Below are 20,548 nucleotides of genomic sequence, written 5' to 3'. Positions count from 1 at the left end.
ATTCCGCCGACAGGACAGAACGCTCCTGATGTCACTGATAATGATCAGCAACTTTCACAAGATCACCTTTTGAATTAATGCTGTATAAAAGTGAACTTCATATAATGACGTCACATTAAAGGCTCGTTCACACCTCCAAGGTGAGGAGTTCACGCGACCATTCGTAACTGGCAATCAAAAAGCGACTCAAGGCGACTGATGCTCAAAACCGGCAAGTGCGATCGGCCAGTTGCCATCTGCGCACAATTGCATTGCCATGTAAAATAAGTATCAGTGTATACAGACATCCTGTTCCTGTGCATCTGATTGGTTTAACAGTCTTGTGACTGCACACATGCGACTGAAAAATTGGGCAGCAAGCAGATGGCCCAAAATTGTTGCTTTTTTTTTTTTTTTTGCAGCCATTTGCGACTGGTCGATTTGCGACTGGAAGATTTGCGACCAACTTGGTCGTACGACTGCTGTCAGTCACAGGTGTGAATAAGCCTTAAAGGGTCCTCAACCTGGCCTTAAATGAGTGATTAAGGATTAGTGAATGAGCCTTAAAGCTTCAGGGTCCTGAACCACCCTTCAGGCTTGATGAACAAACACAGTCTGCACATAGCATACGCTGCTGTGAACATCTCAGCCAAATTTTGCAGTCGTGCACGGCACGTGGAGCTCGCAAATGGAGCATGAAGTCACCTTTTTCTCTAATGCTCTCTTTTCCACAAAATCCTGGTGCCCACTCTTTTTTGGGCGCTTTATTTTGTAATATAGCAGATTCCCATACGAGGCTGCTGTTGGCCATATGGCAATAGCTGACATTAATCAAGAAGGGTGTTTTGATCAAAGCACTTCTTCCTACTGTTATTGTGTATGTTTATTGACACCGTTTAATAAACAGGCTGAAGTAAGCGAAAATCTGCTTTCGAATTTCGTTAATAATTACATACTTCCAAAAGAAGCCAACTATCGTCTGCTCAGGCTTGGCCGGGGCCGCCTGCGTAGGAATTAAACTTTTGCAACTCTGCTTATCGATGTCATAGCCATCGGGTCTCGCTAATTTCTACCAGTCTTGAACACGCAGCTAGCCTTGAACCATGCGAAACTTCAGGTAAGACCACATGTACACTTGCCAGTGCGTGCTCACTCCTGGCCACTCCGGGTTAGTTGCCTTTGAAGACTTCACTTCATGTTGCACTATTGATAGCACTTCAATATGAGCAAGTTTGATGTGGCTACTATCTATTGGTAAAGCTGGTGCAGGACAGAGCTGGTCACATAGCACAGTCAGACAGTAGCATATGAGCTCGAGCGTGTACTCAAGCCCTGTCATGCACAAAGCAAATGCAAACGCTGCACATATGCACCACAATTGCATGTAGCTGTGGTCTACTATGTGGCATAGATACCGCGGCCGCCCCAGAGTGCACTGCAGCTTGCTGAGGGCAACCGCGTTTGGCGCGTCACAGGTGCCAAAATCGGTAGTAGTGGCATCTGTGTGAACATTCAAAATCAAATTTGAACTGCACACCATAGTGACATTCAGTAGGAGCAGCATTATGGGCATGCCGCACTCTGCCGTAGCCTTTGCAGTGCAAGTCATTGAAGGACTGGAAGCACCATGTAGGGAACATTTGACTCCCAATAACTCTGCTTCTGCTGAACGCATTGAAGTCCTTTTTGCACCAACTTGTTTCTGAAATCTGTTTTAACTTCAAGTGCATTTCTCGACTTTGATAAGAAGTAGCTCAGGGCCCCTTTAACACTATGCAAAATTAAACTGCACATATATGCATGGAAGCACCATGTAGGGAACATTTGACTGCCACTAACTCTGCTTCTGCTGAACGCATTGAAGTCCTTTTTGCACCAACTTGTTTCTGAAATCTGTTTTAACTTCAAATGCATTTCTAGACTTTGATAAGAAGTAGCTCAGGGCCCCTTTAACACTATGCAAAATTAAACTGCATATATATAACAATGTGAACACCTTGTGGGATTGAACAACGAAATTATATCTTTTTTAAAGGTGTTTTGCCTGTAAATTGGGGATCAGACGAAATATGTTAGTGAAATTTCACAGAGGAACAATGCCAGTGCACGCTGGAGTATTTGCAGACAGTTCTATAAGCACATGCAGCATTTTGCAGACAATTTCATGCAGTCCTAGAAACCACCATCAGTTTTGTGAGAAGCGCAAATATTTTAATGGAGACACAGAAACAAGAAGACAGGAGGAGGAGTGCTAGAACCATAAACGTAACTTTATAGCATAACTGATTGACCTAGTTGGTGTTAGATTGTTACTTTTTTGTGTGTGTCTTGTATCTTGTTATTCTATCTCCATTAAAATGTTCATGCGTCACACAAAGGGGTGAGGAAAGAGCGCCACACACCTAGTTGTGCGGCCCTCGAGCAGCTATGAGGACTGAATGCAGCCCAGTGTCAGAGATAAGTTTGAGACCACCGCAGGAAACGATAAGGCCATGGTTATTTCTTTCTTAATTTGGTGTGCAGTGTGGTACTATAGACACAAAATATAGGTTTTTGCACGTACTCTTAGGACTGAACCATCATAAGAAGTATACAATTTTGACGCTGCACCCTGCCAAGTACCGACATGCGCCCTTGCTAACATGCAAAAGTAAAAAATGAAACAATAGCACTTGAAAGACAGAAAAATAGTGCCCAGCTTCTCATGACTCTCACCTAAATAATGCTGGTCAGTAGAGTGTAAGTACTTCAGTGATGGGACTGATTGCATGCACCACAGCAGCAAGTGTCAGCACCAGCTGAACTATACCTATGTTGTTCATATTTTGCTCCTGTTGCAATACTATGCCCAAGCTTTTTTGATGGGATGCAAAGCTTTTTTTTGGAAAATGAGAGGCCAGCATGTTGCGTGAAGTTAAACAAGCAGCCACAGTATTTCTTGCAGTATTCCATCGACAGGATCTCTTCATGCTGTAGCTTTGGTAGCAGCAGTGCTTCAGAAGTTGTGTCCAGTGTCCCTATTTTGACTTTGTGATGTTGAAAATGAAGTTCCATCTGATTGCATCGGGTGCATCAAGCTGCCTTCCTAGTACGATCTTCATGGCAATCTTTGCCTGAATGGTGTGGGCTTGTTTTTGCCACAATGGGTTCACCTTGGAAAAAATTGCCATTTCAGCATTATTACGTTGCTCCAAGACCTAAGGTACTTAACTGCACCATCTAACCACTCGAGCCCATCCTAGTTACTCCAAACCATTTCGAGCAGAGGCATCAGAACCGTTGAAGGGGAGGTGTAGAAGGTAGTGTGAACTAATTCCACTGTCTTCTTCCTCACTCTCTTTTTGAAGGGTTCGAAATTTTAGCACCTGCCTTAATGGCTATGGCATTCTTCTTTAAAGCACAAGTTCATAGGTTCGATTCATAGCTGCTGTAGCAGCATTTCAATGGGGCATAATGCAAAAACATTTGTGTGCCAGGCTATGGGAGCTGATCAAAGAACCCCAGATGGCCGAAATTGGTGTCTCAAGTCTATCGCACCTCTCGCGACGCATGTTTTGTTCTGGGTTGTTAGATTTTTTTCAGATTTTCAGCACAGAGAGTTGTTCTGCCGGTGCTCAGACTGCTCCCCTTGGGAGCTGCATTCACTGAGTCGTCAGTGTAGCCACTCTAGGCTTAGCAAACCCTTTGCACTTCGATAACACCAAAGAGGCAATATCTGCAGTACTTATTAACTTTGTGGCTCACAATCTTTTTCATGGATCACAGCATAGAACCAACATTTTATTGTTATGCAGGACAATGAATGAAGGCAAAAGTAAGGATCTGCCCTGTTTTTGACTGCCTGATGTGTAGTGACAATTTCTTACAATGGTCGACATGTCATTAAGCTCGGTATTTAATGTGTGCTGCATGTGTTATTACATGGGGCTGCAAATGCACAATTATGTCTCTGCAAGCCACAGCAGCAATGAGGGCACAAGAGAAAAAAGTACAGTTGCAGCTGTGACTGTGCCAGCAAACAAAGAGCCCAAATGTGCAGGCAAGCAGCAACAAAAATATAGTGCAGCAACAAGCGTGCATATGGATATGCACACACAGCAGATGGCACTGGACACCTGCCACATTTCCTTTCCACTGTACCGTTACTATGACGATGCAGTTGCCTCTTATTCACTTTACATTTTTTTCATCTGCCTGGCTGATGCGGCCTAATGCTAAAACCATAACTTATGGGAACTTTGGCACTAGTTTCTGTTTTTGGTAGAAATCTAGCAAGAATTATAAGCTCTGTGGCTGTCCAGCGCAGTTGAGAACAGCCACATGCCTGAGCATTGAGTATTTCAGGGTTGTTAAACTTAAACCATTGTAACCATTTCCTTTTGTAAAACACCATGCTTACTCTTGCACTGACTGTTTTTACAGAGGCATCGAATGGGTGAGCCTTACCTCATTTCTGTCGTTTGCCTATGCCAACCTTATTACGGTTGGCAGCAAAGTGCGGAATGAGATCGTCCTCACCAGCATCCAGTCAGGCCGAGTGCAGCAGGTTCGTGCAGATGCCAATGAGGAGTCTCCAGTAACTTGCATTAAGGTCTCCCACTTGAAGTAAGTCGCTATTGCAAGCACAGTCAGTTAATTAATTTTGTCATGCATATCAGAGACCGTAACTTTTAACAACATGCCTTTTTTTTTTAATTATGTCTTTATCATTCCTATTTAACATATAAGCATGAACTCTGGGTCTAGGAACATTTTAATGTCACTTTTATTACGTCTAGGAATGGCTATTTTGATGACGGTACATATATTATAGTTTGAGTGCCTAAAAAATGCCTTTTTGCGTGTTTTGTCCTAGCCTTTCCACATTTTTTCACATATAACCCACCACTGTATGTAACCCGCACCACCAATTACAACAGCTAGGAAAGAAAAATAAAATCTGCGCGTATAACTCACAGAAATAACTGCACACAACAAAATTCAAATCTTTGCAAAACGTTTCCATTCACGGTCTTGACTCCTCCACATTGTATGTTTGGCCAGTGGCTCTTCCCCCCTCCCCCCTCTTCGATGATGCTGATAAAGCTGGATTCACACAACAGCTGTGACCATGGATGAATCAGTCACCTGACATGTGACGTGAATTGGATCACTTCGCAACTACCATTCATCGACAGAGGATGACGGAGCGTGGACGGAGCCACACTCGCATGATCAGCTGAGATAGAGCATGCGATCAAGCCGAAAATCGCAGCAGTTATTTGGCTCTCCGCTGTATTGCGAAGTGCTTCACATGGACTGAGGGAGCACCGTGGGAACGAAGTTTGTCGGCGCTGCATGCTCAATTTGTCAACTACTTAACGCAAGTCACTGCTTTCCTTTTCGCAATCAAGTTACGAAAGACTTTAGGCAGGACGTGCCATACTATGCATACTACACTGCACAAGTGAAAGAAGGTGACAGTTAAACACTTTGGAGAACCTAATAAGAGGTACAAAATGAAGATTGTACAGGTCTACGCCCCTACATCCAGTCATGATGACCAGGAAGTCGGAAGCTTCTATGAAGACGTGGAATCAGCGATGGGTAGAGTGAAAACCAAATACACTATACTAATGGGCGACTTTAATGCCAAGGTAGGCAAGAAGCAGGCTGGAGACAAAGCAGTGGGGGAATATGGCATAGGCACTAGGAATAGCAGGGGAGAGTTATTAGTGGAGTTTGCGGAACAGAATAATATGAGGATAAAGAATACCTTCTTCCGCAAGCGGGATAGCCGAGAGTGGACGTGGAGGAGCCCGAACGGCGAGACTAGAAATGAGATAGACTTCATGCTCTGCACTAACCCTGGCATCATACAAGATGTGGACGTGCTCCGCAAGGTGCGCTGCAGTGACCACAGGATGGTAAGAACTCGAATTAGCCTAGACCTAAGAAGGGAACGGAAGAAACTGGTACATAAGAAGCCGATCAATGAGTTAGTGGTCAGAGGGAAAATAGAGGAATTCCGGATCAAGCTACAGAACAGGTACTCGGTTTTAACTCAGGAAGAGGACCTTAGTGTCGAAGCAATGAACGACAGTCTTGTGGGCATCATTAAGGAGTGTGCAATGGAAGTCGGTGGTAACTCCGTTAGGCAGGATACCAGTAAACTATCGCAGGAGACGAAAGATCTGATCAAGAAACGCCAATGTATGAAAGCCTCTAACCCTACAGCTAGAATAGAACTGGCAGAACTTTCGAAGTTAATCAACAAGCGTAAGACAACTGACATAAGGAAGTATAATATGGATAGAATTGAACATGCTCTCAGGAACGGAGGAAGCCTAAAAACAGTGAAGAAGAAACTAGGAATTGGCAAGAATCAGATGTATGCGTTAAGAGACAAAGCCGGCAATATCATAACTAGTATGGATGAGATAGTTCAAGTGGCTGAGGAGTTCTATAGAGATTTATAAAGTACCAGTGGCACCCACGACGATAATGGAAGAGAAAATAGTCTAGAGGAATTCGAAATCCCAAAGGTAATGCCGGAAGAAGTAAAGAAAGCCTTAGGAGCTTTGCAAAGGGGGAAGGCAGCTGGGGAGGATCAGGTAACAGCAAATTTGTTGAAGGATGGTGGGCAGATTGTTCTAGAGAAACTGGCCACCCTGTATACGCAATGCCTCATGACCTCGAGCGTACCGGAATCTTGGAAGAACACTAACATAATCCTAATCCATAAGAAAGGGGACGCCAAAGACTTGAAAAATTATAGACCGATCAGCTTACTGTCCGTTGCCTACAAACTATTTACTAAGGTAATCGCAAATAGAATCAGGAACACCTTAGACTTCTGTCAAGCAAAGGACCAGGCAGGATTCCGTAAAGGCTACTCAACAATAGATCATATTCACACTATCAATCAGGTGATAAAGAAATGTGCGGAATATAACCAACCCTTATATATAGCTTTCATTGATTACGAGAAAGCGTTTGATTCTGTCGAAACCTCAGCAGTCTTGGAGGCATTACAGAATCGGGGTGTAGACGAGCCGTGTGTAAAAATACTGAAAGATATCTATAGCGGCTCCACAGCCACCGTAGTCCTCCATAAAGAAAGCAACAAAATCCCAATAAAGAAAGGTGTCAGACAGGGAGATATGATCTCTCCAATGCTATTCACAGCGTGTTTACAGGAGGTATTCAGAGACCTGGATTGGGAAGAATTGGGGATAAATGTTAATGGAGAATACGTTAATAACTTGCGATTCGCTGATGATATTGCCTTGCTTAGTAACTCAGGGGACCAATTGCAATGCATGCTCACTGACCTGGAGAGGCAAAGCAGAAGAGTGGGTTTAAAGATTAATCTGCAGAAAACTAAAGTAATGTTTAGCAGTCTCGGAAAAGAACAGCGATTTACAATAGGCAGCGAGGCATTGGAAGTAGTAAGGGAATACATCTACTTAAGGCAGGTAGTGACGGCAGATCCGGATCATGAGACAGAAATAATCAGAAGAATAAGAATGGGCTGGGGTGCGTTTGGCAGGCATTCTCAGATCATGAACAGCAGGTTGCCATTATCCCTCAAGAGGAAAGTGTATAATAGATGCGTCTTACCAGTACTCACCTACGGGGCAGAAACCTGGAGGCTTACGAAAAGGGTTCTACTCAAATTGAGGATGACGCAACGAGCTATGGAAAGAAGAATGATAGGTGTAACGTTAAGGGATAAGAAAAGAGCAGATTGGGTGAGGGAACAAACGTGAGTTAATGACATCTTAGTTGAAATCAAGAAAAAGAAATGGGCATGGGCAGGACATGTAATGAGGAGGGAGGATAACCGATGGTCATTGAGGGTTACGGACTGGATCCCAAGGGAAGGGAAGCTTAGCAGTGGGCGGCAGAAAGTTAGGTGGGCGGATGAGATTAAGAAGTTTGCAGGGGCGGCATGGCCACAATTAGTACATGACCGGGGTTGTTGGAGAAGTATGGGAGAGGCCTTTTCCCTGCAGTGGGCGTAACCAGGCTGATGATGATGATGAAACACTTTGGAAAAAATTTATTTCAATAGTGACTGTTTCATTTGAGTACCTAATTGAATAGGACAATATTTGAGTCATATGGTATTCAAATTGAAAGAATTGTACAAACCTATGCTATTGCTCTTGTTGAAAAGTGACATACCTGTGGCCTTCATTATATACGTTTTTATGTCAAAAGGAGCAGCTGGCGCTGCCAACATTTCCTACACGTCATGTTTTTTTTTTTTTTTAAGTTATGCTTCTTCACCCCACTCACAACAACCTGCATTCTTACTTCTACAACCTTACAAAAACATTTTGCACTTACTGGCTCTTTCTTTTTCCCCAAAATAAAAATAAGTAAATTTTTTGGTCTGCATTGTTAATAAAGCTCTTGCCATTGTTATTTGCATGGTCAGTGCAGACTTTTAGTTGCTGCCATGAAATGAAATCAATTCGGGTCTCTGCAGCTACCGTATTTTTCAATGCATAAGTGGCGGTATTTTTTTTCTGAATTTTTTGTTGGTGCATCTTGTAGAATGGTGCGACTTGTATCCATATTTTTTTTTTTCCCGGAAAAAGCTGCCATCAAAATCGAATTTGATGCTATGGCCACGCAAAGCACACTGGGTTGACCTCCTCTGGCAGTTGCTATGGGTTGTGTGTGTGCTATGGAGGTACTCAGGTTTGTCTCGTGATCGAGTTGCCGAGCGCCATGTGCGAAGGATGGAGTAGCAACTGAAGTGACGGCAAGCCAACCGCAAGTTGACAAACTCTGAAGTTGTTTCATCTGCAGATCACTTTTAAGATACGGCGCCCGCCACTGTGCAAACTATGCTGCCTTCCCACTTTCCTCCCTTGTGCACATTTCGGCTCACCGTTGCACGCTTTCACTCGCACATACAGCATACAGCACGGGGGGACAATGTTATCACCCTTGGACTTTATACAGAACATCGCAGCAACCACGACAGCAGAAATGTGCCTGGAGTGTCCATACCATTGCTATCGCAGTTATGTAGGAATGACATAGATATGCTTGCGTGTGACCCACATTCATGAAGTGAAAAATCACTGTACTCTTTTAAAGCCACTTACCAAACGAACAGGTCTGTCTTATACAGTGGCATGATTTGTATAAGCTTTGTTTTTGTCTTGTTTTTTTTTGGGGGGGGGGGTGTTGTCGTAAAGAAATGCAACTTATACAAAGGTGCGACTTATAGGCGGGAAAATACGGTACTTACTTCACCGACATTGAGTTACACATACAAGAAATGCTACTTTGTTACGAAATTTGAGCAATAATAAATCGGTGACGAGGCCACAGTCCCCTTTTATAGTTAAAATAAAAGTGCATGTCACAGTATTTTTCATCACCTCTACACATGGCACAGTGCTTATCACTGCCCACTTGGCACTTCAGTTGCATGTTTCCTGCTTGCTTCCCTCTCCTGTCACCCTCTTGGTTTCCTTCAGGAATGTAGCTTGCTCTCTCTTGCCTTGCCAGTTTTTCTTCTAAACACATATCTCTGTATATGGCAAATCAGTTCTGCAAAATGCACAAGATGAAGTTTCATAAAAGGGAAAAGTGTCATCCTCCCAAGAGTAGCACGAAAGCTATGACGGGTTGTAGCTTCAACCTAATCTCTGGTTGATCTCAATTTTCCCTTTCACCTGTCTCTGTAGGTCCAGTGGGTAGTGAGCACTACTACCATCCCTCCTAAAATGGTGCCAGACTTGACAAGGGAAGACAATGTCTGCATATTAGATGATGAGCTCGTACAGAAACCTGTCACAAGTTCCGGACATTTTTAAAGTCACGCTTTCTATGCAAATCCTCCTTGACTTTCTTGACCGTGGCTGTTGGCTGTGTGTTGCTGCTGCCTCTGTCTTGCTGAATAGTACATTTTTAAAACAAAGTTTAATTACATGCCTGATGCTACAATTGAACCTCTGGCACAGCAGGTCGATGCTCTAACCATTAGGCCACAATTGCACTTTTATCGTTCCAAAGCCAAGGAGGTTATATACTTAGGCTTCTGGAGTGAAGGTGGCTCTCCAAACGCAAAGCCGGTTGGCACCATTTTGCTAGAGGCAAAAAGCCTAAGGCGGTGCAGCTGCCATAGCACAGTGCCAAGGTTGTTCATCATGCTTATTGATTGTATGCAAGTGGAACAGTGTTTAGCTGATTGTGGCATGCTCTCAAAGGGCATTACAATATCTTAGTAGGTCATGGCTGCACCAATCACGTAACGTAGATGCCCCTGGCATAACATTCCAGCTGTAACATAAGCCCTTACTGTTCACTCACGTCCGAATTATGTGTTTACATTTGCTTCAGTTTAGAACAGTTAGGAACATGCTTGTACGTATACGTATTAAATTTAAGCTTCAAGTAGTCACTGACACATCACTGCGTGTGGTATCATGCAGCGCAGCTGGCTCGGGTTGTGACGAGCAGTGTGCATTTTTCACCACCTTCCCTATTTGATTTGTACATACCACGCAATGCCCAAGTTTGTAATCGTGAAACCCATTATATGCGTGCACAAGAAAGATGAGAGCTCAATTTTTTTAAAAAGGGTTGAGGGGTTGCAAGTGCGGAGCTCATCCAGCCAGAACTACCTTGTAAAAAAAAAAGTGAATAAAGTCTAGTTCTTCCCTTATGTATACGTCTGCATGTCTGACTGGCTTCCTGTTTATTCACAAATATGTACCAACTCTCTCAGCAAGACATTTTGTTGTATTATGGCTTGAACACAAGAGCGGCTGGGCTCAACTCCAATTACAAGATCGCAGAGTACTATGATATTTTGGATATACCACATCACTCAGACATTTAATCAAGCACATTGTGAAGAGCAGTAACACTGCTTTCGAGACTTGTATCATTTAAAAATCAATTGACACAGAAAATGTGTTCCAAACTCAATTTGTAGTGAACGAATGTACATATTGAAAAGCTCATGTGTCACTGAAAATTATTTTCTGCTATTTCTACGTTTGTGTAGCATTGGTGACTGATATTTTTATGTTGTCTGAATACTTACAACTGGGCCAGCAATGCAGAAGTTACATTAACAAATATTCTCACCAGGATAAATGAGTGGCATCAATTTCGTTAGGCGCATATAAATTATAAAAGATCTTCCGCAGCAAAAGTCAATGACACAACCTCAGAATTCACGACACAAATATCAAGTGTTTCACGATGCTTAACGCATGATTTGCAGTACCTTTATTAAGAAAACCAACTTGGCAGAACTCTTAACAGACATTTGTGAATAAAGTAAGGTCTCCAATGACGTGAGGCTCATTTTGGAACTACCTGGAGCAGATAAAAAAATGTGAAGTGCAGTTTCTTCACATGTCCACAGCCATGTAATAGCACTCACGAGAGATGCAGCATACCAGTAACTGAAGATATTGGTCATGCCGTATAGTCAGAAGTTGCTGGTGGAAAGTGCATTGCGTCTTTACAAAAGGGAGCTGAAAATGTTTTTTTGCCAACCAGCAGGTAATCAGTAGTGAATATTATGCAGTCGCATCACACGAGAGACCGTTCATAATTTAACACAGCTAAGAAGTGTGAAGAAGTGCAAGGTGGGCTGGGTGGATGTGCCACAGGAAAGTGCACTAATCCACTCTTCCTGACAATGCAGGTGCTTGTCACGATCACCGTCACATTCCTGCCCAGCCTGACGACTGTGCCGTCGGGTCCGTCATCACTCCGTCCGATTAATCCCAGCTGCGATGAAGTTGGGGCTGCCTATGTCAACACCAACATCACCCCTGCCCCTTACATGCCGCCGCAGATCTACTGATGCCTCGCTGCCACCCGGATCGCCCCATCACAGTCAACATCATCATATTCATCAAGTATAAAACCGCAGCAACAGTCAATGGCACTTTGTGGGCTTGGTGGCTGTGCCACAGAAAAGAGCACTAATTCACTTTTCCTGACAATGCAGGTGCTTGTCATGATCATAATCGCATTCCTGCCCATCCTGACTGCGCCGTCGGGTCCATCATCACTCCGTCTGATTAATCCCAGCTGCGATGAAGTTGGATCTGCCTACATCAACGCCAATGTCACCCCTGCCCCTGACATGCCGCCACGGATCTGCCGATGCCTCGCTGCCACCTGGATCACCCCATCACAGTCAACATCACCATATTCATCAAGTATAAAACTGCAGCACCCGTCAACGACACTTCGTGGGCTTGGTGGTTGTACAGTCGAACCTCAATATATCGAACACGGATATATAGAATTATTGCGTATATCGAACACTTTCTATATCACATGGAAAAATCACATGCATTTCTAATTCTTTATTTCGAACGGGGCCGGATGTAAAATGGATATATCGAACTCCGCCGCCCCAGACCAAGTGCGCTCTGTTGACAGGAGGCGAGCTTTCGCGACACTCTCGAAGATAGCGGTGGCACGATGGGCGTTCCAGACTGCTGCGTACGACAGCTGCCCACATCGGTTGCGCCGAGGGCGCCATTTGAACGTAGCGGCGTACACACGCGGTTGCTTTGAGCCAGCACGGCCGCCTCGATCACGCGCGCACCTATGCGCGCGCGGCGGGGCAAGCCGCCTCGATCACACGCGCACGGCGAGGCTTGCCCCCGCCGAGCGCATGAGCGAGGCGGCCGTGGAGCCTGTTGGAGCGCTTTGTCGGTGCTGAGCCACACAGCATGTGCATTGAGGACTTCGTTGGCGGTGACGACAGCACCGGAACAGTGGCAGAGTTAACAGACATGGAGATCGCGGCAGAAGTGACTGCTGAGTGGCCAAATGAAGACGCTGCCGAGGCTGATCCAGCAAGCGCTGATGTTGCCCCGCTCCCAACTGCAACTGAGGCTGTAGCTGCTTTGGCCGTTGTACGCCACTACTGCGGCGCAATAGAAGGCACTGTACTGTCTCTTGTGGACCGTTTAGACTATGTTGAGGACGCCGTGGTCAAGCACGCGGTTGCCAATATGAAGCAGGCTACGCTGCTTCAGTACTTTCAGCGAACTAAATAAATACTTTGTTTGAAGCTTCATGTGAGTATCTATTGCACCACGATTGGTTCATTGATTGATTTGCGCTAGTTTTTGATGCGTTTTCTACGTGATTTTATATATCGAATTCTGGCTATATCGAACTATTTTCCGATCACCGCGCTGTTCGATATATCGAGGTTCGACTGTACCACACAAAAGAGCACTAATCCACTCTTCCTGACAATGCAGGTTAGTAAGCAGTGTAGCCTCTTTTCAAAGAAAACTAGTAATTACTTATTAGTGCAGTTACCAAGCCCATAGTGTCTGAGTGCTATCGCTACTGATTGTGTTCACGCTATCTGCTCCCTTCTGCTGTTGTTATCCGGTGACATTGGATCTAGCCCCGATCCCAATTCTAATGCCATTCTCGCCGAACTGAAGAAAATTTCCGCCAGCCAAACTCGGCTTATCACCAAGGCTGGCGAACTAAAAAGCCAGCTTCTAACAACAAACAAAACATTTTCTGATCTGAATGAGAGAATGGCCAAACTCGAGAATCACTGCCAAACCCTTATAACAGACCTTGACTCCATCCAAGCTAACGTCACCCAGACAGCCTGCTTAGTCTCTGCACTTGAAGCACGTTTAGATGATGCTGAAAATCGATCCACATGAAATAATCTAATATTTTATGGCCTTGAAGACACTAATAAGACTGAAGCATATACCGAAGCTGAAGATATAATCATTCGTCACTGTCAGGATCGCCTTAACATAACAATTGACCCTAAAGAAATCGAACACGCACATCATGTCGGACGCCATTCTGATAACCGTCGCCACGCAATAATAGCTAAATTCACGTTCTACAAAACTAAAGACGCTATTCTTTCTAATGCCCGGAAACTAAAAAACACATCTTATAGTATCGGTGAAGGCTTCTCTTGTCCTGTCCAATCTGTGCGCAGTCATCTTGTAGCATTCGCCAAATCAAAAGGTGTTAAATTTTCACTTCACTACAAGACACTACACATCGGTACAAAACGCTTTGTGTATTATGACTGATCGCAGACGGTTAGGAAAATATCATAGTGGTCGTGTTTTGCAAAACTAGCCAATACCCGTACCGGTACCTCAGCAAGCAACCCTCTTTCGTTCTCTGTAACCTTCACTAATATTCGCAGTTTTATGCCGAAACGAACTACTGTCAAGCATAGTCACGTCATCTAACAGCAATATGCTGATACTAACCGAAACCTGGTTTACTAACGATATCGCTGCCGCTGAAGTTGTTGCCGACTTGCCAAATTTTACCGTTTATCGAAACGATTGCACATGTTCACTAGGGGGTGGCGTATTGATCGCTGCTGGACCAGAATTATCATGTTCACCCATCACTATTACATCTGACTTGGAGATACTGTGGCTCCTGTGCTGCACTTCGCCACACTCCATTCCAATTGGCTTATATTATAGGCCTCTACATGCTAACCCAAAATTTTCTCATGAGCTTAGCAACATGCTAATCCAACTTACAACATCATTTCCAAACGCACATATTCTTCTCTTCAGTGATTTTAACTACCCAGGAATAGATTGGTGTAACCAATCTAACTCACAACTAATCAGTGTAGAATCATGGGATTTTCTCTGTTTGTTTGAACTTTAACCTTAATCAACTAGTAACCAGCCCAACACGTGTCGTAGGCAATTCCAGCAACATTTTAGACTTAATACTGAGCACTCATCTTGATAGTTTATCATCCATTACGTACTTAGGGCTCATTAGCGACAATAAAGCTATTCAAGCAGATCTTTCCTTCCGCGCCGAGTGCCATGAAACACGAAGCAAAACTATCACTTTGCATGACAAAGGTAATTACAATGCCATTAATTATGAATTGAGCAACTTTTCCCCACTCTTTGAAGCCAGTTTTAACAAGAGATTGGTTAACGACAACTGGTTGATATTTAAGAATAAACTACAGGATCTAACACAAAGATTTATCCCCAGAATAATGTTTCATGAAAATCGTTCTAAACCTTGGTTTTCCAAGACACTAAAAAAACTCAAAAACAAAAAAGCGGTTTTATCGCACTGTTAAACTAAAAGGAAACCTCGAGGCATGGGAAAAATACTGCTCAGCCAAAAAAGAATACTTGACTGCAATCACTGACGCAATACACTCTTTCTTTAATAGCGACCTGCCGCACATGCTATGCGATAACCCAAAGAAATTTTGGCACATTATCAACCCTGCACCAATGCCCTCAATCACTTTCGCTAATGCATCGGGTGAACCAGTCTCCAACAGTCTCCGCATTTTCAACAGTTTTCATGCAAGAGCACAACCCACCTTGATGGATACCACCTACTAATACCACGTCATCGATGGATGCAATAACCTTATCTTCAAGCGGCATCTCATCCTTAATCAAAAAAATAAAACTTTCCTTGTCACCTGGCATTGACGAAATCAGCTCAAAACTACTAAAAATACGAAGTGCAATACTGCAGTGTATGTGAAATTGTTATTTTCACAGTCACTTTCTACAGGTCTCATCCCTAAAGACTGGCAAATGGGGAAGGTGGTTCTGCTTTACAAATCGGGGGATAAAAATTGTCCTCTTAACTACCGTCCCATATCTATAATTAGCGCCCCTTGCAAAATCATGGAACATGTCATATACTTTCACATTATGGACTTCTTAGACGCCAACAATTTCTTCCATCCATCCCAGCATGGGTTCCGAAAGAGGTATTCATACAAAACACAACTAGCCATGCTTCTCAATGATTTACATGCTGACTTGGACACTAACCTTCAGATTGACGCTATTTTTCTGGATTACGCTAAGGCATTTGATAATGTTCCACATCAATAGTTAATACAACTCTCTCGGTTAAACCTACATTCTAACATACTAAAGTGGGGGATCAAGACATTCTTAACTGATCGCTCTCAAGCTGTCATCATAAATAACCAGTCCGCCAATCTTCTTCCCGTAACATCAGGTGTCCTATAAGGCTCCATTCTCGCCCCTATTTGGTTTCTTATATATATATCAGTGACCTCCCACTGCATGTATCTTGCCAAATTCAAATGTTTGCTGACGACTGCATTATATACCACCGAGTGACTAACACTGTGGATCAAGAAGCCCTCCAACAGGATCTTAAAGGAGTACTGACACAAACTTTTGAAGTCTAGTTAACATGTGAGGTCGATTTATGTGGGCACACATACATCGTCTGCAAAATATGAATGTTGAATACAGCTAGAAATATATTTAAAATCAATTTTAAAGTACATGCGCACAGTCAACCACAAGCAGCACCTCACGACTTTGACATCAAGAAAGGAATGTAAACAAACGAGAAAACGCTACGTCAGAGTTTGTGCTGCCATCAGGGTGGGCCCTGCGAGCAAGTTTCTCACCGTTCCTATCGTCCCGGTCTTTTTTCTCTCTCTCTCTCTCTCTGGTCATGACGCTGACCTCTTCGTCTCTACAAAGCGGCTTGCCTGGCTAACATGTATTCTTATCGCTACCAACGGCGACAGGAAAATTATTTGTATTGTCACTTATGAGCAACATAAATGTGCAGACGTTGATTGTGTTGACGAATGTAGATGCTTTATTACCAGCTGCGGACGGGTCGCAGGGGCTGCCGGCCTCAGATCCAACGGCCAGCAAGCTAGGCCTATAACCATTTCCCAAAGATCGCCAGCTCGCCTAGCTTGCTTGTTGGCTATACCGTCGGTGTCGATAAGCGGCAGAAGTGGTCGGAGTTCGTGCGTGCCACTGGACGCTTAGAATTGACTCCATTGAAGAGAAGCCAGATTTCATTTCGAGTGTGCCTGGTATAAACAGTCGGACTGCTCTACGTTTGGTCGGTTTTATCTTCCGCGAAGACTACGTACCCCCAAGCCTGATGCTGTGCCGATTTTTACCTCGCCTTGTGTTCTGCTCTGGAATATGCTTAATTCCCAAAGCGCCCGCGCTAAATGACTCGTACTACTTGTGCCAGTGTGTAAGCATATTGATAGCTGTCACCAGCCACACTTTCCGAGTCACTGCTTTGTAGTGGATCCAGTCAAATGTGGTTGGTCGCGTCTAATTCGGCGGCGACTATAGCAAGCAGGAAATAGTCATTGCTGTACAATGAAAATGAGGACAATGGTGATGGCGAGGACATCGCAAAACATGTGCAGGCGTAGCAGACGAACTAACAACACGAAGCTTGTGCGCCGGCGAGTGTGGCTCGTCACAGTTTTGTGCCATCACATGTCCAGCTGTGTTTAAATTCCTTCTTTGGCCCATCTCGTTGCTCTCTCAAATTGAAACTTGGACTGGTCGCTACAAACAAGACTCCAAATAATTACCTGCCGTCCTCTGAAGCCAATGATGTTTCGTGCCATGATTACTGGGTCATTAGCTACTTATTGCAGCAGTAGAAACAAGATAGAAAATTTTTGTGTCAGTACCCCTTTAACTGCATCTAACAGTGGTGTGAAGATTGGCTCATGATCCTTAACCATAGAAAATGCAAGCTCCTTTCCATTACCCGTCGACACAAGATTCATGCCTTTCAATACTCAATCACTAACGAGTCCGTAGAAACCGTATCGTCTTTTAAATACTTAGGCATCACATTATCTAATGATCTAACATGGAATGAACATATGACTAACATGATATCAGCCAATAAAACACTGGGATTTCTTAAACGTCATCTTTGCCTCGCCCCACATTACGTAAAATTGCTTGCTTTTAGATCGCTCGTTCCACCTAAACTAGAATATGCATCCGCCATATGGAACTTGCATCATGTTAACCTCATAAATGATCTAGAAGTCCACAATCGTGCTACAAGGTTCATCCATTCTTCTTATTCATATGACGTCAGTGTTTCAGCTCAGAAAGCTAAATCTGCCTTATCGCCTCTCTCAGTTCACCATCGCATAGCCACCCTATTACTGTACGGCAAGTTCTATTCCTCATCACTCAATTGTGCACCTTACATCATGCCAGCATCGTACATTTCTCACCGCACCAACCACAACCTTCAAGTTTTTCGCCCATGTGCCTGAACTGTTACATTTTCAGCTTCCTTCTTCCCACGTGCAGCTAAATATTGGAACGGCCGTCTCCAACATATTGTTGATGTCACCTGTGCATCATCATTCGTTGAAAATTTAAATTATGTTTTTTGTATATAAACACATGTGGCATTATTGTTCATGTTTTTTTAGCTGATTCTACCCCTTATGTGATATCCCCTCATGGGGTCTTTAAGGAAATAAAATGAAATGAAAAGTGCAAGAAGTGCGATTTTCTCTAGGCCTGTGGCAAGAGATGGATGCAGAAACTTTTTTCGACAGCAGCACATCATTGTGAACTGATATGCATCTTAAAAATGTTTCTTCTCAAGTTTTTATCGTGGAACTACAAATGGAACCAAATACTGCATGTATTCCGCAGCTGCCTATGCTGGGGATGCTTTTGCCTCTACAGTACCAATATGGCCACCACGACTTCACCCGCTCCCTCCCATAGGCGGCTGCAGGGACGGCCACTCCAAAAAGTTTTATATAACCTCCTCGGCCAAAGCCAATAACTTTTTGAGATGATCACCTCGCATTGATCATGATGATGATCTCCATACTATGGCACATAGCCACAAGAGGGATTGGCCAAGAAGCAGCTGGTACATATTGTGCCAATGCCAACTAGCTCTTTGAGGTTGATCAGCACATGTTAATAATGGTGATGATTCCTATACTATGGCACATAGGATGTGCCATAGTATTTGTAATTGCTATTGGCTAAGAAGCAGGTGGTACATTTCAAATAAATAATAAGAAATGAAATACAAGCCAATATAGGAGTTCTCACATGAAGTAGCTCAGGTGCGTGAGAGAATAGGTGTGTGCTCCAGTTTCCTTTGCGCCAAGAACATAGGAAAGAAATAGGCAAATTTATAGCATGTCATTAACCACTTCACGAAAGCTTCGCTTCACATAGATTCAAATGTGCACGTTAGATTCGTTTTTTTAGTCTTGCATGTTTAAAAAAAAATTTTTTTTTTGCGTGCTGTTGCTATCACTCTAGGTTATGCAATAAAGTAAAGCTCCCGCATGCAATAAAGAAAGTTCATATTGTTACGTAGGAAGACGCCGACGAAAAGCTATATACAAGTATATTTACGAAGCAATACGCCGCACTTGGCCAAGAAACAACAGCCCGCGCTAGCCTCTAATCGTCGTCGTCGCCTTCACCCTGCTCGCCTCTTTGTCATCGCAAATACTGTTCCGTAGCACTACCCCCGGCGGCAAAAGCACTGTCCCGGAGCGACTAAACGCCGTACTCGGAAGCAGTGTAGTAGGCCTTGAGCCTACTGACGTGCACAACATCACTAGATGCCAGAGTAGAGGACGAGGTTGAACGCACAGGAGCAATTTCGTAGGTCACAGGCGTCACCTGGCGGAGCACGCGGTAGGGCCCTGTATATCACGAAAGGAGCTTCTCTGAAAGTCTGACGTGACAAGAGGACAACCATAGGAGCACGAGCGCACCAGGTGAAAACTGTACGTCATGATGGCGGGCGTTGTACTGACACTGCTGAGTGGTTCGGGAGGCCGTCGAGCACGAGCAAGCTGGCGTGCGTGGTCGGCGAGGGCGATGGCGTCGCGCGCATACTCGCTTGTTGAGATCGCAGCAGGAGGAAATGCCGTGTCTAGGGGCAACGTAGGTTCGCGACCATACAAAAGATAAAATGGAGAAAATCCGGCGGTGTCGTGCCGGGAAGAATTATACGCAAATGTGACGTAAGGAAGTGCAATGTCCCAGTCGTGGTGGTCCTTGGAAACACACTTGGGCAGCATATCAGTAAGAGTACGGTTTAACCGCTCTGTCAGGCCACTGGTTTGAGGATGGTATGAGGTAGTCAGCTTGTGTTGAATGGAGCAGGAATGCGCAATGTTGGCGATAACTTTCAAGAGAAAGTTACGACCACGGTCAGTAAGCAGCTTTCGTGGGGCACCATGAAGTAAGATAATGTCACGCAAGAGAAAGTCCGCGACATCAGTGGCACAACTGGTAGGGGTAGCCCGCGTAATAGCGTATCGGGTGGCGTAATCAGTTGCGACGGCTACCCGTTTGTTCCCAGAGGATGACTTGGGAAAGGGACCGAGAAAGTCTAATCCAACACGAAAGAATGGTTCCACAGGGATGGTGATCGACTGGAGATGACCGGCAGGTAGCACCTGAGGTGTTTTCCAACGCTGGCAGGGATCACAGGCAGCAACATGGCGTCGGACGGAGCGAGCAAGACCAGGCCAATAGAAGCGGTGGCGGATGCGGTCGTACGTGCGGGTTACCCCAAGATGTCCTGCAGTGGGTGCGTCATGCATCTCAAAGAGCACAGTCTGTCGTAGATGTTTTGGCACGACAAGAAGAAGATCAGGGCCGTCAGGGAGGAAGTTCCTTCGATACAGAATGCCGCCCTGGAGGACATATCGGCAAACCGATGCGTCGGTAGGTGTAGAGCGCAGACGCTCGAT

The 20,548-nt window shown here is 44.3% G+C and overlaps 1 protein-coding gene across 2 annotated transcripts in view; it reads left to right on the top strand.

The window, feature by feature from the left end:
- LOC135908775 (WD repeat-containing protein 11-like) overlaps nt 1–20,548 on the top strand; it is a 318,419-nt gene that overhangs the window by 142,924 nt on the left and 154,947 nt on the right. For both annotated transcript variants that reach the window (XM_065440614.1, XM_065440615.1), the window contains exon 12: nt 4,402–4,584. In XM_065440614.1, coding sequence (XP_065296686.1) covers nt 4,402–4,584 — 183 coding nt within the window. The remainder of the gene's footprint in view (nt 1–4,401; nt 4,585–20,548) is intronic.

This window comes from Dermacentor albipictus, chromosome 1, assembly GCF_038994185.2.
Source record: "Dermacentor albipictus isolate Rhodes 1998 colony chromosome 1, USDA_Dalb.pri_finalv2, whole genome shotgun sequence".
Lineage (NCBI taxonomy): Eukaryota > Metazoa > Arthropoda > Arachnida > Ixodida > Ixodidae > Dermacentor > Dermacentor albipictus.
This window is presented reverse-complemented; position numbering and strand designations above follow the sequence as displayed.